The sequence below is a fragment of the Schistocerca serialis genome, chromosome 2 (genome assembly GCF_023864345.2).
Source record: "Schistocerca serialis cubense isolate TAMUIC-IGC-003099 chromosome 2, iqSchSeri2.2, whole genome shotgun sequence".
Lineage (NCBI taxonomy): Eukaryota > Metazoa > Arthropoda > Insecta > Orthoptera > Acrididae > Schistocerca > Schistocerca serialis.
Genome location: NC_064639.1, coordinates 579,961,354 through 579,985,063, shown reverse-complemented (window position 1 = coordinate 579,985,063; position 23,710 = coordinate 579,961,354). Strand labels below are relative to the sequence as shown.

Sequence of the window (23,710 nt, the reverse complement as noted above, 5' to 3'; positions counted from 1 at the left end):
GTTCAAAATTTCTCAGTGACGATCTATACACAGTTGCAATTAAAAGTGATACATAATATAAGGGAAAGGCAACCTTTCAGCCATATTGGATGGTGTGTGGATTACAGAAACAGTAACACAAAACACTTTCAAGTAATAACTTTTTCTAGCACAAGTATGCACATTCACGCACACAGCCACCCAAACACACATTCCTGCGTAGATATGGGGAGGGGATAGGGAAGGATGCAAGAAAGAAATAGCATGAAAGAGGCAGGTCTCCGGACAGATGACTTTGGTGCCACACTACAATAGAGCATCAATAATCAGGCTTGCCATGCCTGTGGGAGTATGTGTTGTGTTCCTGTGTGGTTGTACCTGTGCTAGAAAAAGAGCCATTGTTCAAAACATAGTGTAAATGCTGTTTCCTGCTAGGTATTTTTGTGCTCTACGCATTGATCTGCTATAGCTGAATTGTTGCCTTTTCAATAATTTATGTATTGGTCCATCCATGAATTTCCATTATTGTTATACAATTAAAAGTGAACTGTTTCTCAGTATTAACTACAAGTGCACATTTCTGTGAGCTTATCACTACAAAATATACTTGTCCAATGTTTTTGAACTTAGAATGTCTTAATATATGTAACAACTCCTCCTTTTCTGGTATTAGTTCTACATGAGTAGCCCGTAGATCATGCTTTAGTGGCTAGCCTTGCTACTCCTGGCTCACAGGATCCCGGGTTCGATTCCCGGTCTCTGCCTGGGGACTGGGTGTTTGTGTTGTCCTCCTCACTTCATCATCATCATCATCATCATCATCATCATCATTCGTGGCAGTGGCTGGATTGGACTGTGTAAAAAAATTTGACTGTGTAACAATTGGGACTTCGTAAGGGCACTGATAACCGCACAATTGAGTGCCCCATAAAACGATCATATCATCTACATGAGTAAGATGCTAGAGTGTAATCTAATTTATCTAACCCTGTGATTACTTAGTTAAACACACAGCCAGTGCAAGAATGTCACTAAAGGGGAAGGGAAAGACATCAACTTAGGCCAACAAAAGACATGGAACATTACAGAGGAAGATGAAGCAAATAGTCAGTTTTGTTTGTTGGATGAGAGAGTGTAGCGGAAATGCTGAAAAAGTTTACTGGTAGAGACTCGAATTTGGACACCCTACACCTCCTGAAAATCTACTTAAAAAAAACTCCAAGAAATGAATATTCCATAAAAATTGTGTGTGTATATACAGGGTGTTACAAAAACGTATGGCCAAACTTTCAGGAAACATTCCTGACACACAAAGAAAGAAAATATGTTATGTGGATATGTGTCCAGAAACTCTGACTTTCCATTTTAGAGCTCATTTTATTACTTCTCTTCAAATCACATTAATCATGCAATGGAAACACACAGCAACATAACGTACCAGCGTGACTTCAAACACTTTGTTACAGGAAATGTTCAAAATGTCCTCCATTAGCGAGAATACATGCATCCACCCTCCGTCGCATGGAATCCCTGATGCGCTGATGCAGCCCTGGAGAACGGCGTATTGTATCACAGCCGTCCACAATACAAGCACGATGAGTCTCTACATTTCGGACCGGGGTTGCGTAGACAAGAGCTTTCAAATGCCCCCATAAATGAAAGTCAAGAGGTTTGAGGTCAGGAGAGTGTGGAGGCCATGGAATTGGTCCGTCTCTACCAATCCATTGGTCACCGAATCTGTTGTTGAGAAGCGTACGAACTCTTTGACTGAAATGTGCAGGAGCTCCATCGTGCATGAACCACATGTTGTGTCGTACTTGTAAAGGCACATGTTCTAGCAGCACAGGTAGAGTATCCCGTATGAAATCATGATAACGTGCTCCATTGAGCGTAGGTGGAAGAACGAAACTAAAATGAGCTCTAACATGGAAATTAATCGTTTCCGGACACATGTCCATATAACACCTTTTCTTTATTTGTGTGTGAGGAATGTTTCCTGGAAGTTTGGCCGTACCTTTTTGTAACACCCTGTATATTCCGTGGATCCAAAAGTGTGTGTGTGTGTGTGTGTGTGTGTGTGTGTGTGTGTGTGTGTGTGTGTATTTTTCACAAAGACCTTGTTGGCTGAAAGCTTTCTGCAACTCCGCATAGCCTCCGTATGGTGAGTAGCAACTATTCTAATTGTAATTAGTGATATACAGTACATAATATTTTCATTTATATCATAATAGTCATAAACAAAGGAACCCATAAAATATTTTGTAGCTGGTGACCTAGACTCGGCTATTTTCAGTATTTTGGAAGACGAATCGTGACCTGCAAGTAGCCTTAAAAAAAGTTCTAGTTCCAACCCTTTTAAAAACCTGCACAAGACCGACTTTTAAATCATTTTCTTGAAAGAAAGACATCAGACTACACTATATTTCTTCCTTTCCCTGAAAGCTGTGAAGGGGTGGTGGTTGTGGGGCGGGGGGGGGGGGGGGGGGGTCATGCATGGCCTTTGAAATGCTTTGGTCAAAATGCTGTTTTTGCAGTTGTTATAGGGTGTTGAAAATGAAGAGTTTTTGCAGAACGCAACATTTGCTCTCAGCCAATTAAGATAAAAGATCATAAATATTAATTCCTGATTATTGCTCAGTTCAAGCCAAAGATAAGTTTGCAGTAAAAGACTATAAAATGGAGATTAATACAAGTGATCAGGAAACTGGTATACATGTAACTGAGTGCCGTCTACTGTATGTTCACAATGGCTACCAGGCATACCAGTGAACTGAAACACCTTTGGAAGGAAGGAAAGCCGAGCATTTCATCTCTTTCATGATACCACAGTTTTTCATTGCCGTGTGAATAGTTAAAACAAAATGGAATCAGGATAAATTATTACTAAAATACGTGATAATAACATCACCAAAATGCAGAAATAACAAGAAAGAAACAAAAGGGAAGAACGTTATTTCAATAAAGTACAGCATAAGGAAAACATATGCTCAGTCAGTAGCTGTTCACGCTACAAAATTTCAAGCAACAGCAGGGATGTTGAAAGGAAGGCTCTCAATTTGGACAAAATTTCATGTAACAGGGAAGCTACCAGCTGAAAACTGAACAGGAGACCACAGCGCTATTAAAGATAAGGAAGTTACACAACCTATAAAGAATTATATCAAAACATTTGGGAGTAGCGCAGTAGTTCTCAACCTGGGGATAATTTCCTCCTGATTGGGTAAAATGAAGTTTTCGGAGGGGTAAAAACACAAGGATTTGGTTCGATCATGAAACAAAATTATTTTAAAAAATATTTTTACTGTTGTCATTATTTCAGAAGACTGTAATACTGGTTACATAAATTACCAATAATTACTCCTGAGATGCGGACCGCTCCACCCTTCTCCACCTTTATCGGGCTTTAGTGCTGTTTCGCTTGTACTATGGTTGTCAAATTAATGGTTTGGCTGCTCCTTCCACACTGCGCCTCCTGGATCTGGTCCACCATTGTGGTATCCATTTGGTCACCGGTGCCTTCCCTACTAGCCCTGTTGATAGTCTCCTGGTTGAAGCTGGAATCCCTCACCCCCCCCTCCCCTCCCCTTTTCTGTGCGGTAGTCCCAGCTTCTGATTTCTTATGCAGTCCATTCCTCTCCCACTCATCCTTCCTATTCTATTCTGTTCCCAAACCAAGGACGTCGCCCACCTGATTCCTGCCCTTGGGCGGGTTTACTGGTTGTGCTCCGCCTTGCGTCTCATTGCCATGATTTTCAGCTTCCTTCTTTGTTCTGTCTCCCTTGTTCCCTCCCAAACAGTGCCCTTGGTTAGTTCCTCGGTCCTGGATTCGGATGAATCTCCACCAACGTCCAAAAGATTCCGTTTCCCCCATGGTGCTACGTTATTTTTTCCGCTGAATTTTATGGGTGTTTCAGGATGCTGTTGTTTTTTAAACTGATGGCTCTAAATCTGATTATCGTGTGGGATATGCCTTCACGTCCTCTGTTGGCATGGAAAATCATCTCCCACCAACTACATGTGGGGTATATGAAGTCTACACGGGTTGTCAGCCGAGTAGCGTCGCCGTCTTGTAGCAACGTTTCGATGGAATGCGTCTCCATCATCTTCAGGCGAAGTATCGGGATATCGTCTGTCGCGGGCTTATATCTCTGCTGGACTGCTCTCCGCTTCCTGCAGCCGGCCAATCACGTGCCGCCCGCGGAATCGCCCGATGCACCTGGATTGGCCGATGCTGGGGGTGCGGGGTTCGAGTCCTGGCGTCCGTCTCTGTCTGCTCCGTCTGCGGCCCTTGGTGGAATGGAACGTCTAAGATCATTTTAAATTAGCTTTTAGAGAGGTTACATGTCACGAAAACTGTTAAGACATTCTTAAGTTTTGCAGAAAGATCAACACTTTGAGCATTAATTGGCAGGAATGGAGTGGCTCAGAAGAAAGATATCATACATTATGTAAGGAGTTAACAATGGAAAATCCAGTATGGAATGTAGCAATGTTATGAAAAGTAACAATACCAGAGAAGGAAAGTTGCTACTCACCATATAGCGGAGATGCTGAGTCGCGATAGGCACAACAAAAAGATTCACACAGTTGTAGCTTTCGGCCATAAAGGCCTTTGTCAGCAGTACACACACATACGCATACGCAGACACACACTCAAACAAACGCAACTTGCACACACATTTGCAGTCTCAGAGAAAATGAAACCACACTGCGAGCAGCAGCACCAGCGCATGATGGGAGTGGTGACTGGGGGGGGGGGGGGGGGGTAAGGTGGAGGCTGGGGCGGGGAGGGGGATGGGTAGTATGGTGGGAGTGGCGGACAGTGAAGTATTGCAGTTTAGACAGAGGGCAGGAGAGAAGGTGCAGATGGGGAGGAGGTAAGTAGCGGAAAGGAGAGAAGCAAAAAGAAATTAAGACTCGGTGTGGTGGTGAAATGAAGGGTGTGTAGTACTGGAATGGGAACAGGGAGGGGGCTGGATGGGTGAGGACAGTGACTAACGAAGGTTGAGGTCAGGAGGGTTGTGGAAATGTAGGATGTATTGCAGGGAAAGTTCCCACCTGCGCAATTCAGAAAAGCTGCTGTTGGTGGGAAGGATCCATATGGCACAGGCTGTGAAGCAATCATTGAGATGAGGGATATCATGTTTGGCAGTGTGTTCAGCAACAGAGTGGTCCTCTTGTTTTATGGCCACAGTTCATCGGTGCCCATTCATATGGACAGACAGCTTGTTGGTTGTCATGCTTACATACAATGCAGCACAGTGCTTGCAGATTAGCTTGTAAATCACATGACTGGTTTCACAGGTTGCCCTGCCTTTGATTGGATTGGTGATGTTAGTGACCGGACTGGAGTAGGTGGTGGTGGTGGTGGTGGTGGTGGTGTGGTGGTGGTGGTGGTGGTGGTGGTGGTGGTTGGAGGATGTATGGGACAGGTGTGACATCTAGGTCTATTACAGATTCATTGATGACATCTTTGCTATCTGGATTGAAGATGAGGACACCTTATTCACATTCCTCCAGAACCACAACTACTTCTCCCCCATTTGCTTCACCTGGTCCTACTCAACCAAACAAGCCACCCTCCCAGATGTTGGTCTCCATCTCAGAGATGGCTACATCAGTACACCTGTCCATATCAAACGTACTAACCACCAGCGATACCTCCACTTCGACAGCTGGCACCCATCCATACAAAGAAGTCCCTTCTGTACAGCCAAGCCACCCGTGGTCGTCACATCTGAAGTGACGAGCAGTTCCTCTCTAAATATACCAAGAGTCTCACTGAAGCCTTCATTGACTGTAATTATCCTCCCATCCTTGTACAAAAACAAATCTCCCGTGCCTTATCTTTCCAGTCTCCCATCACCTCCCAAAGTCCCACAATCTGCCGTTTGTGTGTGTGTGTGTGTGTGTGTGTGTGTGTGTGTGTGTGTGTCTATATATATACTGCTGACAAAGACCTTTATAGCCGAAAGCTACAATTGTGTGAAACTTTTATTGTGCCTATCACGACTCGGCATCTCCGCTATATGGAGAGAGCAACTTTCCTTCTCTGGTATTGTTACATTCCATTCTGGATTTTCCATTGTTTAATATTATGAAAAGGATAGTTGCTACTCACAGTGTAATGGAGATGCTGAGTTGCAGATAGGCACAAAAAAAGACTGTCAGAAAATGAGCTTTCGGCCAACAAGACGTTCATCGGAGATAACACACACATGTACTCACGCAAATGCAGCTCACACACACACGAGCCTCAGCGGCCACAGACTGCGGTCATGTGTGTGAAAATTGCATTTGTGTGTGTGTTCTATTTCCGATGTAGGCTTTGTTAGCCGAAAGCTCATTTTCTGACAAGTCTTTTTGTTGTGCCCATCTGTGACTCAGCATCTTCGCTATATGGTGAGTAGCAACATATTCTTCTCATAGTATGTAAAGAGTTACTATTAAAAAATTTCACAAAAGATTATGATCCCACTTACTATACTACAGTTTCAAAAGTGTACCTCTAGAATTTGGTCTGCTCCCATGAAAAATGAAAATTCTTAACGTTTGTCATAAATGCTTCAGTTTTTTTATCTGTGTAGCTCACTTATCACTTAATATTTTAAGGGACTGATGACATGTGGACTCGACCCTTACTTTTGAGACCACTTTTTTCTGCCATCTCAGTTTTACAGTTGTGTAACTGCATATGTATGTTAATGCTATTTGTGGTAATATTCCCAAGCAGTAATTGTTTTATTAACTGAACTACTAAAAGCAAAATTAATAGTATCTGTTAAGTACTTGATAATAATGAAGCATCATATAGGGGCAAGGTTCTGGAGCTATTGCAATTCATGCCAGTAACAAGAGTATCTATACTTTCCCTGTCCCACGTATTCGGTCATTTGCATCTTTCCTGGATGTCTTCAAAATTCTGCTGCTACAACTTGATAACTCGTAAGATTTTTTGTGTGCCTTTGTTAATATATTTGATAACAAAATAAACATATTCAGCAACTTTTGCTCTTTGTTGAATTGCAAGTGTTTGGAACAAATAAATAAATATTTTAATAAATTTGCATGTGTTCACTCATCAAAGCCTTACAGCATAACATTCTAGGGTAACTCATCACTTAGAAAGTCAGTTTTGATTGCACAGAAGTGAGTAGTCTTAAAAGAAATGGCATGTATAAACTGTGCTTGTTGTTTAATATGGATTCAGTTTGTAGCATGAGATCTGTAAACAGTGGCTAATTTTATCTTTTTTATCATCATTGTACTGTTCTGTTATGCAGAGGGGGATACCAAACAGCGGCACAGAAGTTTACATCACAGGACTTGGATGTTGACTGTTCTGGAAAAGTTTTTATGATAACAGGTATCACTTATTTATTTTGCTTATGTTGTTGCAAGTAACAAATAGTTTTTCACCCTGCTTTGCATTGTAATGTAGAATTTATGTAAATGCCCTTGCAATGTTTGATGAAGACTCAGGGGAAGTGGAAGTAAACACAGCGCCTCTTACAGTTATATGTCCAGAGATACATTTGATTTAATGGAAAAGATGATGGGTGTACATAAATGGTATAGATTACCTTAAAATAGTGTTCTTGTCATATAAATACAAGGTGTACAACTTTGCTTCCACCGTTTTTTTTCCCCCAACATTTGAGGCTTTAATGACATTGGCCACACGTGTATCATTCACAGTATTTTCAATTGCTGGCCACTGCTTTCTCCCATCTTTTGGGCAGTGTACAAATCCCGTGTCGAAAAAATTGTTTATCTTTTGAAGTGATCCAGGAATCAATTGATGCAATTTGTAACCTCTTCATGAGATCGGAAGTGTTGGTCAGCCAGGCCACGCGCTATTGATCTGAACAGTCAGAGGGAGCAATGTCTGGAGAATACGGCAGGTGGGGTAGGACTTCCATTTTAATGTTTCCAAGTATGTTTTGACCTCTTTTGCAATGTGGGGTCAAGTGTTGTCGTGCTGCAAAATCACTTTATCGTGCCTCTCACTGTATTGCGGATGTTTGTCTTTTAATGCTCTGCTCAGATGCATTAATTGCATTTGATAATGAGCACCTGTGATTGTTTCATTTGATTTTAACACCTCATAGTACACGACGCCGAGTTGGTCTCACCAAAAGCAGAGCATGATCTTGGAGCCGGGAATACTCGGTTTGGCTGTAGACGTGGAAGCATAGCCAGGATATCCCCATGATTTTTTGCATTTAGGAATATCATAATGAACCCATTTTTCATTCCCGGTCACAATGCGATGCAGAAATCCCTTCAGTTTTTGCCTGTGAAGCAACTGTTCGTAAAAACACAAACGCCGTTCAACGTCTCTTGGTTTCAGCTCACACGGGACCCAAGTTCCTTCTTTCTGAGTCATGCTCATAGCCTTGAGACATTTTGAAATGGTTTGCTTTGTCACTCCCACTAATCGTGCCAATTCTTGTTTAGTTTGACGCAAGTCGTCACTCAGCAATGTCGCCAATTCTGCATCATCCAAAACATTCTCTCTTCCACCACTATGCTGGTCTGCGACGTTAAAATCACCATTCTTGAAGCGTTGAAACAGCTCATGACACGTTCTTTCACTAACAGTGTCCTTACCATATGTACTTGAGAGAATTTGCTGAAACTCGGCTGCTGTTTTCTTCATATTGAAACAAAACAGCAACACCTACCACAAATGATGAGAATTAGGCTCGTAAACTGACATTTTCAATCAGGAACAACTTTATGATGCAGACACAAATCGACTAATGTTTGAATGAGGTTATGTTGGGAGAGGTCCAAGCTAACTGCCTGACATCTGCGATCTGTTTCTTTTGACTACTACGTACCATTGTCGCACGAATGAAATAGCTGAGGCAACATAAAAGATTTTTTTCCCCCAAAAAATCTTAAACAAGCATTGAGGTGTGAGCGGGAGCATAATCGTGATGCAATTTCCTCGAGTGGTTTTGCGATACAGTCTGGTACTTTCCTTCGGGCTGCTTCACACAAATTGCACATAACTCCCAGATAATATTCCTTTTTGACTGTAGGACTATAAGGCAGGACCTCGTGATGCCCTATCCCATTGTAATTGAAGAAAACAGTGAAAGAATGTTCACAACTGGTAGCACTAGTCGATTTTTTTTCGATCTTCATTCTTCAGGCAGTTTCCATTGGGACAATTGGGCCTTGGTTTGGATGTCATAACCATATACCCATGTTTCATCAACTGACATAACCTCCTTCAGAAGTTATGGATCATTATTGACTTCATTCAGCAGTGGTGCATGCAGTCGGCGCACCTGCTTATGGAAGTCTGTGTCTGGGTTGCCTCTGGTAGCTGCTCCAGGTATTTTAAATGTTGATGTGCACTACACTTGCCGTAGCAGTCCAAATTATGACAGCTGTCAGTGGTAAGTGTTGTCACTGGCAGGTTTTATTGGCTGTTGTAATCTTTTTCATAATACAGAAACAAGGTGTGTCCATGTCTCATGTTTTCAGAAAATGGCCTAGTGTACTTGATTTCTGAAGGAGATTTGTGAGAGATATTAAAATATGAATGGGTGTCACCTTATCATCAACTGTCAACAATAAGTCTGGAAGCAATGCTTCTCCATTGTGGTAAGTGTATGTCAGCACCTGTAGGGAATTTCAGGCATATTGTGAAAAGCTTTGAAGTTTTATCTTTTATTTTTGAGAAACTAAAGTTCAGTGACTCTGACTGGATCATATAGTGATTTTAAAATGATTTTTATATTTCTTGGATGCCTGCAAGAACATTGTAAATAATACTGGTCAGCCAAATTTGGAACTTGGTAGTTGCACTGTCTGATAGAGTTCAGTTAATTCAGTGTGCATCGTAAGTATTTATCTGTGATTAAACAAAAATTGGTGAAGCATATCTACTCGTAAAGAGATCAGAAATTATTCCCCGTCTTCCTTTTCTATGATACACAACTTGATAGTACTTTGCTTTACTACAGAACCTTGCATTGCTAGGGTAATGTTTATGTATCAAGAGTGTTTTGCATAAATACACTATTGCTATTTTTTGGAACTGTATCTTGTTTGCTCTAGTGGGAGCTAGAGCAGGTAAGATTTTAAATTGGTGAATGCTTGCTGCGGACTGATGCATCATTAGTATTAATTATTGCAGCGTAAAATCACTGTGGAATGAGTGGCAAGGAAATGTTTTTGTCATTTCAATGTGGGCCACTTCGGTACGAGCAATTTTCTAAATTATTTGCTGTAGTAAACACCAATGAATTCCTGTGAACTTAATTGATCTGTGATTGTAAATAAGAATCAACCAAGCTCATCAGTCATGATAAATTATGAATTTGCATTCGGTAAACAATGTACAATAATTTGGAGAATATGTGCTTCACACTGACAGTGAAAACCACAAAACCAGTGGGTGACTGTGTGTGTTTTCAGTTGATCGTTTACACCATGCTTCCCTTTGCCACTGTGTGCATCACTGTTTCACAACTGTATGCTTGCGTAAGGATAGCTTCATATTTCATGTAGATGTTTATTCAGATGCACAGCTGTATATGTACATACGTATTTTCTCTTTAACTGTAGGTTGTTTCTGGGACTGAGTAATGTTAGCATCCAGATAATGTGGTAATTTGTTTGGTGGCATAGGATATCAGTTCGTCATTATTTAAGGTTGAATAACAAGTTCACTATTCTTGTTCTACTGATCAATAGAACAGGAACGATGTACTTGTTATTCAGCCCTAAATATGGAATTATTCTACTGAGAAGTACCAGAAAAATCCATAAATAAGTTCATTAGTTATTGATCATATTATTGCGTTAATCAGAGATGTCATTTTTACTCCACACTAATGGAGGATTTTCAGATTCAGTAATCCATTACTTAATTATGTTTTGTTGTTGTCATACTTATGTGCGGTACTTGGAGATACGACTTGTCTATCTTATTGTAAATAGGCTTAATATCCTTAAAGAACTTGCTATCATTTTTTGGGGTAAATCATTCATATCAAGACTGACTAGTTCTACTATACGACTTTGGCAATACAATATTTTGTAGCTTGAAAAATATTGTAATGTCACTTGCTGCCATTTTAAACTTTGTTCAAGCAAGGACACTTTGGCAAATAAGCTTATTAAAATGACAGAATTATCATTTTATTTCTTTTCACTGATCATTTATTTGTATCTTCTACATTCTTACGAATCAAAATTATTATGTTGCTCATTTGCTCAGAGTTCAATCATATGACAAATAAGCTTTCATTATGTGATACACGATGGAACTGCTCGTTGCAAATGTTAAATTAGGACAGTTTATCATGTTGGTGATACATTCCCAAGAAAATATATGAAGTCATGTTTTTCTGATCCCTCCTTGTTCAAAATGAAACGTGCAAAATAAACATTTTATGATAATTTCCCAAATAATAATGGATAAAAATACATGAAACATATTTTATAAAGAAATATTAACATTACATTGCTCAGACAGTAAAGACAGCAGTGTGAACGAAAATACAATGACACTACACATTCCAGTGTTGTTACAGGTATTTATGGCCACCTCAAAGACGGTAGTACACTCATGTTCAGAAGAAAAAACAGAACACCTTGAATGACTAGAGATAGGACATTCATATTCACAGAACACGTACATTAGTATGTTCTGCAGAAATGACAAGCATTTGATGTCAGCCCACGTGTTCAAGGTAAACATCTACATTGTGGTGCGACAGCACGTACCAGTAAAATGTGCCTGTGGCTCTCGTCGTCACCATAAACTGAAGGTAATGGATCAATACAAATTGAGCAGACATGCAGGATGCCTTGTAAATATATGCACGAGCCATACCACAGATCAGTAAGTTTGAAAGACTGCACATTATTGGCATGAGAGAATGTGATGCATCCATCCGGGAAATTGCTGCTTGTATGGGACAAAATGTTCCGGCAGTGCATGCAATGGGTGTGTGCAGAATAGTTCACAGGAGGCCATAGAACACGACAATGGGTCAGGTCACACCACCCTGATCATCCTCTGGTAACCCCCCCTGCGGGTCCGGGGTAAGAATAGGCCCGAGGTATTCCTGCCTGTCGTAAGAGGCGAGTAAAAGGAGTTTCAACCGTTTCGGCCTTCCATATGATGGCCCCCCTTGGGGTTTGACCTCCATTTTTCAAAATTCTACAGAAGTACGAGCCTTTTGGGGAAGGACGCCTTACGTGGTGTACCACTGGTCCTCAGTGCACTAAGACCTTGGCACTCGGCATTGTAACGGCGTTGTCACCATACCCACTATTCCTCAAATTGGGCCTAAACGCCTGATGGGTTGTACAAGTTACGCCCATAGTGCGTCCCCATCTGCACCTACAATCATGATGGACTTTCCATGGCACCCGAAATCCAGCACGGTAGCCAGCCCGTTGTGGTGGGGTCGTCATGTACCCTCTGGGTTGTAGCCCCCTGACAACACAGGGATCGTACTGCCGATACCTGAGCTGCACCCTCCCCATGTCGGCCAAGGAGTAGATGCCCGTCTCCTTGGGGCATCAGGACTCCCGGCAATGGTCATCCTGCTAGGTGGCCCTTGCTGAGGCTGGGTGGCGCCCGTGGGGAGAGCCCCTGGTCGGAGTGGGTGGTATCGGGGCGGACGTTTCACAGATGAAACGTCAACACGTATCAGATCGCTCTGCGGCCAAGTCTTTCAAAAGGAAAGGTACTGTCTCTGGTTCTGGTTCTCCTGCCCTTTCCCCCTTGGCTACTCCCTGGGAGGAGGGACAGGCCCGCCGGCTTGGGGCGAAGTACTTCCCCCGCTATTTGGTCTGTTCTCGAACCGATGGGGGGACGTTCGCCACCTCCAAGCCCATGTTCTTTGTTCAGCACATCGAGGACATCTTCGGGGAAATCGAGGCTCTCGGTAAGATGCGTTCGGGGTCCGTTCTTATAAAGACCACCTCCGCCACACAGTCGGCGGCGCTCCAGGCGTGCGATCGACTAGGGGACATCCCAGTGTCCATTGTCCCGCATCTGGCACTGAATAGGATGCAGGGGGTTATTTTTCATCGGGACCTCCTGCTGCAATCTGATAAGGAGCTCAGAGCCAACCTGGAGCGCCGAGGCTTGAATTTCGTCCGGTGAGTTCAGCGCGGCCCCAAAGACCGTCGCATCGACACCGGGGCCTTTAACCTCACCTTCGAGGGGGACATTCTCCCGGAGAAGGTAAAGGTGATGTGCTACCGGTGCAATGTGCGACCTTACATCCCGCCTCCTATGCGCTGTTTTCGGTGTTTGCGCTTTGGGTACATGTCGTCACGGTGTGAGGCTGAGCCCCTTTGTGGCGAATGTGGACGTCCTCTTCGTGAGGAACATACATGCACCCCACCACCTCGGTGCGTTAATTGTCCTGGCATCCACTCGCCTAGATCCTTAGACTTCCCCGCGTATCAGAAGGAGAAGATGATTCAAGAACTCAAAACTTTGGATCGTCTCTTTTATTCTGAGGCCAGGAAGAAGTATGATCGCCTCCATCCCGTGCCGTTGACCACTTCGTTTGCCTCAGTCGTGTCCACTCCTTCCACGGTATCCTCACCCCTATCCTGTCCCCCCTCCACCTCCTCCCCCCATCTGGGGTCTCTGCCTCCGCCTCCCAAATCCCTCCCTTCCAAATCCTCCACCCCCGTGGCCCCTGCCCCCTCTGCCCCAGGGGCCACCCTTCCTCCTCCTCCCCTCCTGCTGCCTGAGAAGCAATCCTCTTCTCAGGCATCCATCGGGGAAACGTTCCGGACCCCAGCTTCCGAGGTCCGGCGTTCCAAAACGGACCCCGCGCGTGAGGACCTTCTTCGTGTCCAGCCCACCATCCCTGTGCCTCCTCGGACTTCCAAGAAGGCCTCCAAGAAGAAGTCTCTATCCCCCTCTCCACCCCGGCGCGTTTCGCCTGACACTCCATCCGTGAGTTGCTGCTCCCAGCCGTCTTCAGTTTCGCCGGGACGCTCTGCTGCCAGGCGCTCAGCTGGCCTCTTGTCGGCAAATGATGCTGCCCCTCCTACACAACCCGGGACAGCGACCGCAGCTGGCGACGACTCGATGGAACAGGATCCGCCTCCCGCTGGTTGTAGCGTTGTTCCCTCGAAACCTGGCCCTCCGCGGCCGTCGAGGTGACCAGCTCTTCCCCCGTCTCGTTTCCCCTCTTTTTTGACTAGCGATGGCCTTGTTACATTGGAACATAAGAGGTATTCGATGTAGTCGGGAGGAATTACAACTGCTCCTCCGCCTGCACTGTCCGCTCGTCCTTGGTCTCCAGGAAACCAAGTTGCGCCCGACTGACCGTATTGCCTTTACCCACTATACCTCGGAGCGGTATGACCTCACCCCTGTGGTCGGTATCCCAGCTCATGGTGGGGCCATGTTGCCCGTTCGGGACGATGTCTATTACCATCCCATCCCATTGATCACCCCACTCCAAGCAATAGCTGTCCGTATTACTCTTTCTGCTTTTACTTTTTCAGTTTGTACCATCTACACTCCATCGTCATCCGCAGTTAGTCGGGCTGACATGATGTACCTGATTGTTCAGCTTCCTCCGCCGTTTTTATTGTTTGGCGACTTCAATGCCCATCATCCCCTTTGGGGCTCTCCTGCATCCTGTCAAAGAGGCTCCCTCTTGGCAGATGTCTTCAACCATCTCAATCTTGTCTGTCTCAATGCTGGCGCCCCGACTTTCCTCTCGGACTCTACTCATACCTACTCCCACTTGGACCTCTCGATCTGTTCTACCACTCTTGCCCGTTGGTTCGAGTGGTATGTCCTTTCTGACACCTATTCGAGCGACCACTTCCCCTGTGTCGTTCGTCTCCTGCACCACACCCCATCCCCACGTCCTTCGAGCTGGAACATACCGAAAGCTGACTGGGGACTTTACTCCTCACTGCCGACCTTTCCAGATCACGATTTTCTCAGTTGTGACCTCACGGCTGTTATCATCAATGTTGCCGAACGCTCCATTCCTCGTACTACCTCTTCTTCACGTCATGTTTCCGTCCCCTGGTGGAATGAGGCTTGTAGAGACGCTATCCGTGCTCGACGACGTGCTTTACGCACCTTTCGCCGCCATCCTACGTTGGCGAATTGTATTGGATACAAACGACTCTGAGCGCATTGCCGTAGAGTCATCAAAGACAGCAAAAAAGCTTGTTGGGCCTCTTTCACCAGCTCCTTTAACAGTTTTACTCCCTCTTCTGTCGTTTGGGGTAGCCTGCGCCGGCTGTCGGGCATTAAGGCCCACTCCTCGGTACCTGGCCTGACCTCAGGTAATGAGGTCCTTATTGATCCTGTGGCTGTCTCCAACGCCTTTGGCCAGTTTTTCGCGGAGGTTTCAAGCTCTGCCCATTACCACCCTGCCTTCCTTCCCAGGAAAGAGGCAGAAGAGGCTCGGCGACCTTCCTTCCACTCGCTGAATCTGGAAACTTATAATGCCCCCTTTACTATGCGGGAACTCGAACGTGCGCTTGCACTGTCCCGGTCCTCTGCTCCGGGGCCAGATGCCATTCACGTTCAGATGCTGGCACACCTTTCTCCGGCGGGCAAAAGCTTCCTTCTTCGTACCTACAATCGCGTCTGGACCGAAGGTCAGGTCCCCATGCGTTGGCGTGACGCCGTCGATGTTCCTATACCCAAACCCAGGAAGGATAGACACCTTCCTTCTAGTTACCGCCCCATTTCTCTTACAAGCTGTGTCTGTAAGGTGATGGAGTGCATGGTTAATGCTCGGTTAATATGGATTCTTGAATCTCGACGGCTACTTACCAATGTCCAATGCGGCTTTCGTCGCCGCCGCTCCACTGTTGACCACCTTGTGACCTTGTCGACATTCATCATCAACAACTTTTTGCGAAGGCACCAAACGGTAGCCGTGTTCTTCGATTTGGAGAAGGCTTATGATACCTGTTGGAGAGGAGGTATCCTCCGCACTATGCACAGGTGGGGCCTACGCAGTCGCCTGCCCCTTTTTATTGATTCCTTTTTAACGGATCGAAAGTTTAGGGTACGTGTGGGTTCCGTATTGTCCGACGTCTTCCTCCAGGAGAACGGAGTGCCTCAGGGCTCCGTCTTGAGCGTAGCCCTTTTTGCCATCGCGATCAATCCAATTATGGATTGAATTCCACCTAATGTCTCAGGCTCTCTCTTTGTCGATGACTTCACGATCTACTGCAGTGCCCAGAGAACATCCTCCTGGAGCGCTGCCTTCAGCGTTGTCTAGACAGCCTATACTCATGGAGCGTGGCAAATGGCTTCCGGTTCTCTGAAGAGAAGACGGTTTGTATCAACTTTTGGCGATATAAAGCATTCCTTCTGCTATCCTTACATCTCGGTCCCATTGTTCTCCCATTCGTGGAAACAACTAAGTTTCTAGGGCTCACATTGGACAGGAAACTTTGTTGGTCTCCTCATGTCTCTTATTTGGCGGCCTGTTGTGCACGTTCCCTTAATGTCCTCCGAGTTCTTAGTGGTTCATCTTGGGGAGCGGATCGCACTGTCCTGCTTCGCTTGTATCGGTCCATAGTCCGATCAAAGCTGGATTATGGGAGCTTCGTCTACTCGTCTGCTCGGCCATCCCTCTTACGCCGTCTCAACTCCATCCACCATCGGGGGTTACGTCTTGTGACCGGAGCCTTCTACACTAGTCCTGTCGAGAGTCTTTATGCTGAAGCTGCCGAATTACCATTGACCTACCGGCGCGACGTACTGCTGTGTCGGTATGCCTGCCAGCTGTTGTCAATGCCCGACCACCCCTCTTATCAGTCCTTCTTCGCCGATTCTCTCGACCGTCAGTACGGGTTGTATGTGTCTGTCCTGCTGCCCCCCGGAGTCCGCTTCCGTCACCTGCTTCGACAATTGGATTTTGCCCTCCCTACCACCTTCAGAGAGGGTGAGAGCCCGACACCACCGTGGCTCCAGGCTCCGGTTCATATTTATCTCGACCTCAGCTCGCTCCCGAAGGAGGGTACTCCGGCTGCAGTGTATTGCTCACGGTTTGTCGAACATCGTGCTCGACTTGCCGGTCACACCTTTATTTACACCGATGGCTCCAAAACTGACGATGGTGTCGGCTGTGCCTTTGTCGTTGGGGCCGCCACCTTTAAATACCGGCTCCTCGACCAATGTTCCAGCTTTACGGCCGAGCTTTTTGCTCTCCATCAGGCCATTCAGTATGCCCGCCCCCACCGCCATTCATCGTATGTACTCTGCTCTGACTCACTCTGTGCTCTTCAGAGCCTTGGATCTCCCTATCCGGTCCATCCCTTGGTTCAACGGTTCCAGCAGTCCCTCCATTCTTTCACTGATAATGGTTCTCCTGTCAGCTTTCTGTGGGTTCCCGGACATGTAGGAGTGCCTGGGAATGAGGCTGCAGATGCTGCAGCCAAGGCTGCAATCCTCCTGCCTCGGCCAGCCTCCCATTGTGTCCCGTCATCTGACATTCTTGGGGTTGTTTGTAAGAGGCTTGTGTCGTTGTGGTGGGATGCTTGGTCATCCCTCCAAGGAAACAAGCTCCGGGCAGTAAAACCGCTCCCAACTGCTTGGACAACCTCCTCCCGACCATCTCGGCGAGAAGAGGTCCTTCTGACCAGGTTGCGGATTGGGCATTGCCGGTTTAGCCACTGCTACCTGCTCTCCGGTGACCCAGCCCCGCAGTGCCCTTGTGGTCAAGCACTTAACAGTGCGCCATGTTTTATTGTCGTGTCCCCGCTTCAGTCAATCTCGTGTTGTCCTGTCCCTGCCATCTACTTTACCGGATATTTTAGCTGATGACGCTCGAGCAGCTGCTCGTGTTCTGCATTTTATAACTTTGACTGGCTTGTCCAAAGACATCTAACTTTTTTACTTATTTTATCTGCATCATTGTCAGGACTTTCTGGTGTCCCCCCCTCCCCTTGAGCTTTACTAGATTCCATGTGCTCTAACAACTGTGACTGGGCACTAATGACCTCAGTAGTTGAGCGCCCTCAAACCCCACAAAAAAAAAAAACCTCTGATAAGATTGACACATCTGAAGATCACCATCACCATCATCCTCAGCTCTGGCCCAACACTGGAACACGTTGTTCACTATCAGGGGTGACAGTCCATCGCCATTTATTACAGCATTGGTTTTGTGTGCATCAGCCACTTCTGTGCCTGCCTTTGATGAATGTGCAGAAATGTGATACATGGCAGTGATGATTGGAATAATGCCACTGGGGACAGGAGTGGCATCAGATACTGTTTTTGGATAAATACCAGGTCTTTTTGTTTAAAAATGATGGCCATATTTTGGTTCGCTGCAGTCAGGGGGAGGAAGCGGCATCACAGTGACTGCATTCGCACAACATAAAGCACCAACTCGAGGCCTAATGGTGTGGGGTGCTATTGGGTACAAACACAGATCACAGTTGGTTTGTGTCCAGGGCACTGTGACCAGTGTGAGGTATGTGAAAGGCATAATGTGACCTGTAGCCATACCCTTACTGTGCAATATCCCAGACACTATTTTTCAGCAAGACAATGCAAGAACGCATGTTGGTGTTCGAACACATGCCTTCTTGGTGTCACAGGATGTCAGTCTTTTGATCCAGCTCATTAGACTTGTCACCAGTCGGAAATTGTGGCATATGGTGGAACGAAGGGTGCAGTCCCAGCACTGTGACTATGGGTGAACTTGGGATGGCTATACCATAGGATGCCACTCATGCATTATACACGTTGGTGCCATCATGCGAGGAACAAGTTATCACGGCCAATGGCAGACCCTGTGTCTACTAGGCAACAGGACATGTACTAAATCAAGGTGACTGAAATGCTAATCATTTCTGCAGAGCAAACTAATGCACTTGTCCTGTGACTATGGACCTCCTGTCTGTAGGCATTCCAGGAGTTCTGTTCTTTTTATTTTTTTCTGATCATGAGTGTATAATTGAATCCTAAAAACACCACTTAAAATATTTCCATTAATTCATAGTGATGGGATGGAAAAAAATGATTATTATGAATTACTTCTCATTTACAGCTGGCTGATGCCAGTTTGCAGGGTGGTTACTTCTGAATCCACAGTGGTATGTGCAGGAAGCTGTGATATGGAGTCAACAGTACTGTGGTGAGCACAAATTCAAGAATGAATACTCAACAAAAATGGTTCTTATTATTGGGCACTTCTCTTACAGCACTCTGACAAAAATAACCCAGCAGCTGATCACAGTTAATAAGTAGCAAGAGATAGTGTATGCTGAGGCAGAAGAATATTGCCACAGCGCAATGACAGCTAGTGGTTGTGGTGACCTTGCTGACATAAATAGGGTGTCAGCTCCAAGGCACAATGAGGCTAGTCAGCTAGGCTGGTGAGCATAGTCTATGACTCAAGGCAGCTGGCAGGAATGTGCAGACTCTGGGAGTTGAACTCTGAACCCTCAGAGGCTGACTGTAGTGTCAAGCAATGGCACCCTATACCCAGCCTCATTGTGTGGATCCAGTTTGAAGGCTGGAACCATCAGGGATAGCTGATGACTTGTACAGCAATGGCAGAGACTGGCTGTGGTGTCGTGCAAAGGCACACGCTGGTCAGCCTCACGGTGCAGTTCCAGTTTGAAGCCAAGAAATATGTGGGTTAGATGATTGCTTGCAGATCAGTGGCATAGACTGGCTGGATTGTCGGGCAATGGCACCCACCGACCAGTCACAACCAGTGGATGCAGTTAGAAGCATGGAACCATCAGGCCTAGCTGACGGCTTGCAGATCAGTGGCAGAGACTGGGCAGAATGTTTAAAAAATGGCAACCACTGGCCACCTTCACCTTGCAAATCATGTTTAAAGTCCAGAATTATTAGGACTAGCTCACAGCTTGGATCTCAACAGCAGAGATTGACTGGATTGTCAGGCTGTGGCACCTATTGGCCAGCCCCACTTTGCCGATCCTGTTTGATGCCTGGAACCATCTGGCATAGGTGTCAGCTTGCTGACCAGTGGCGGAGACTGGCTAGAGTGTCAGGCAGTGGCACCTGCCATCCAGCCTTACACTGCTGATACAGTCCAAAGACTGGAATCATCAGGGCTAGCTGATGGCTTGCAGATCTGTGGCAAAGAGTAGCTTGAGTGTAAGGCAGTGGCACCCTCTGGCCACTCTCACCTTGCAGATGCAATCTGGAGTCTGGAACCAGAAGGGTAGCTGATGACTCATTATTTAGTGGCTTCGCTCAATTGGTGATACTGCTCAATGAGGCTGCAGTAGCTAGCTGCACATTTGATGGATGACTGGTTTGGAGACTGAGCCAGTCGAATCCCTGGAGCCAGAGGAATGTTGCTACTGGGTGAGCTTGGAGCACTACGGACAGTTGTGTTATTAGAGGAGGTAGTGTCCCATCACATAGCCACCTATAGAAATGCAGTGTTGTGCTACAGATGCTGATGGTGGAACACAGCTTAATTCTGCCCAGCAGCAGAATTAAGCCAGTGACTAGCTCGCATGTCCTTGGCTGGTACTGAAGTCCTGCCTGAAGCTGATGTTGCCACATTTCCTCCCCCTTAGGGAGAATTTGTTTCTCTGAATTCCAAGTTGATGCTGGACTTGTGAACTATTAAAACAGTGTGGTGCAACTGTGTCCAAATCTCCTACACTTTGTCTGCAGTGCTCTCTCTCTCTCTCTCTCTCTCTCTCTCTCTCTCTCTCTCTCTCTCTCTCACTCATGTACACCATTATTTACAAACTGTCTGTTCTTCTTTCCTACACTTGTGGTTACTTTGTAATTAGCTTGAAGTCCTTGTCAGCTGCTTCAGTCTCCTGCCACTGTGCAGAGGTAAGAAGTATTCATTGTATCACACAAACTTTCCAACTCGGGCCACTGGCATTTCTGAGTGGCTTGTCTGGTCGATGAGTAACCTCAATATAAAATTCACTGAATTTTAGCAACCAGCGCTTTAACATGCTTGAATTTTTTTTTAAGATAATAGCTATCTCATTGCTGCATAATCTAGTATGATCTTGAATTTTCCTCCTGTACAAATAACTTATCTATGTTATGCTGGAAATGACTCATTTGTAGAGTTATTCTTTTATGGCGTATTCATCTCTTAGGAGCCATGGGCCCAGATTTTCTGCTTTATCCAATTCCTGACTTAATACACAGCCAAGCCCATGATTACTCACATTGCTTGCCAGCACAATTTGCTTCTCATTATTTGGGGAAATTAATATCATTCTGGTTGTTGGGAACTCTTTCAATTGTCTGAACACATAATTACGCCTCGGAGATCAGTGTAATGTTACTCCTTTCTTCAGTCGATGAGTGAGCAGCCATGCTATTGTCACAGATTTTGTTATAAACTTCCTGTGATAATTTTCCAGGCCCAATAAAGGCTGCACCTCTCTTTCTGTACATAGTACCAGAAAACCTGTACAGCTTTAATTTTCCTGAGGTTCATCTGGACACTCTTGCGACAGTTTTTTGTGCCAAGTATTATACTCCTTCCAGTTTGAAGAGACACTTTTCTAGGTTGGGCTTAGATGTGTTACATGCAACCACTTAAATACTTACCTTAGCTCCAATAATGCTCTTTCATGTTCTTCACAAAGTCACTTATGTCATCTAAATATAACATGCACAATCTAGATTTCAGTCCCCGCAGTATCCCATATAAGAGGTTGTGAAACGTGGCTGGTGTGTTTTTCAGTCCAAACAGCATGTACTGATACTGTGTAAATGTTCTGATGGGACCATGGGTGATCCTCTGTTTCTACTTCTAAATGGTGATAACAACTCTGCAGATCCATGGAAGGTAGAAAAATATCTGAATTGTCCCAAATTCTCCATTATATTCCAAATTGGACAAGCATCTGCAACCATACATTTGTTAAGGTACTGGCAGTCACAACAAAAGTGCTACATATTCATTCCACCTTCACGGTTTTTTGGGATAATTACCACTAGTGCTCCCCAGGGACTGGTACTTTTCTCAAGAATACCATATTGTAGTGGTTGGTTAATGAATTCTTCCATAACAGGTTGCAGGTGATGTGATATAAAAGATACAGTTTACAATACACAGGCAGTTCATTCAGTTGGAGTTCTATGTAGTGTCATTGGGGTTGTTAGCAAAGACCCATCAGGATTAAATAGACCCTCATATTCTAACAGTAACTGCTCCATTGGTACGTTCTCTGCTACTTCCAGGTGTACTGCCTTCTGTAATGCTGCTCAACTGGTAACTTGCATTAGCTTACGGTCCAGATTTGTTCTGTCTAAATCATGTTCCTGCAAGATCTCTAAATTGGGGACAGTTCTATATATCTGGTGCCAAAGATACCTATCCTGAAAGGGACTATCTTCTCACCATCTAACTCCTGTACACATACAAAACTCCTGCATATTAAGCACCATTCCTCATTTTTCTGTAAAGGTTCTACTGCATGCAATACATTTATTGGCAGATTATTTCCTGCATGCACCTACAGTATTTTTTCAGCACCTTGTGGTACTTTGTTGTCCAAATTTATCCTTAGTGGCCATGCATGCAGTGTAAGTGGTTCCCCTTGCTTCAGGTATGAATCTTGTGGCAGTCTGGACTGTTGGCAGTTTCCACCCATATGGAACAATGTCACAGCGAATTGTACCATGCACCGATCTAGATCAGTTTAGCGTGATGTTCAAGGAAAATATCTAACCCTAAGATACCACAGTTACCGTTGCCTGTATGAGGCCAAACTTCCTTACAAAAACAGAAATTTTTTGACTTACCCTAAAAACTCATTACTGTCAAACCCTGTAAATGACGTCATTTCCACCCACTCTACGTAATCTGCATTATATTGGACTCAACCTCTTATTTCCCATGTTATGCGTATTTACCAGGAACACCTGTGAATGTATGTCCAACAAAAAATTACACTTCCTTCCATCCAGTAAGTTGTCATTGTAAGCAGAATTCCACCATCTCACACATTTTGGCTGTGCTTATATTTATTGGGAGCTCCATACGGTGGCTCCAGAGCCACCATTGCCATTTGATGATGTGTTACTTTTCCCACCCCATGTCCACCTATCATGCCCCCTGTTAGGCTTGTCTGCAATCCTGTTCTGGATGACCAGTTTGCCTGCTTTTCTCACAGTATGGTTCACAGCATTCTTGCCGTATGTGAACTGTTGTCCCTGTCTGAACGTTTAAGTTCTGTGGTGAAAATTCCTTTGGATCCCAAACTTGGGCCATTGTGTCCCTCTCTTCTAATGCTGTTGCTGCATTGTCTGCCTGCATTTATATCTTCTGATTCAATAAGGTCTGAACCACCTCTGTTGTGGTAACATCCACCTCTGGTTCATTCATTGCTAAGGCTGTGTTCACAATAAAAAGAAAAATACAACATGAAGGGAATCAAGAGCACAGTCATATTTCCTGCCACTGAACACACCTAATTCTTACATTTGAGTGTTAAGCATGGAGATTGCCTATATTCCCTTGTATGATGTCCATGTTTCTCTTCAAGTTACCAAGACACAGAATACCCAACCCTGTCACTTGCAAAAGGTTCATTTTCACACATGTTGAGATGATGTCCCATATGTTGCTTTTAGGTACTTGCTCTTCTTACATCAATGTGACAGCCATCTGATGCCATTGTTGCAGGATTTCCAGAGTGGTGTGTGCATGACACTGTGAGACAGATTCTCCGGTACTGCAGCAAGTACAGTCACAAACGCTGACTCAAC

At 45.0% G+C, this 23,710-nt stretch overlaps 1 protein-coding gene across 3 annotated transcripts in view; it reads left to right on the top strand.

Annotated features, from left to right (window-relative positions):
- LOC126457594 (dehydrogenase/reductase SDR family member 12-like) overlaps nucleotides 1–23,710 on the top strand; it is a 92,506-nt gene that overhangs the window by 5,601 nt on the left and 63,195 nt on the right. For all 3 annotated transcript variants that reach the window (XM_050094031.1, XM_050094033.1, XM_050094032.1), the window contains exon 3: nucleotides 7,263–7,345. In XM_050094031.1, coding sequence (XP_049949988.1) covers nucleotides 7,263–7,345 — 83 coding nt within the window. The remainder of the gene's footprint in view (nucleotides 1–7,262; nucleotides 7,346–23,710) is intronic.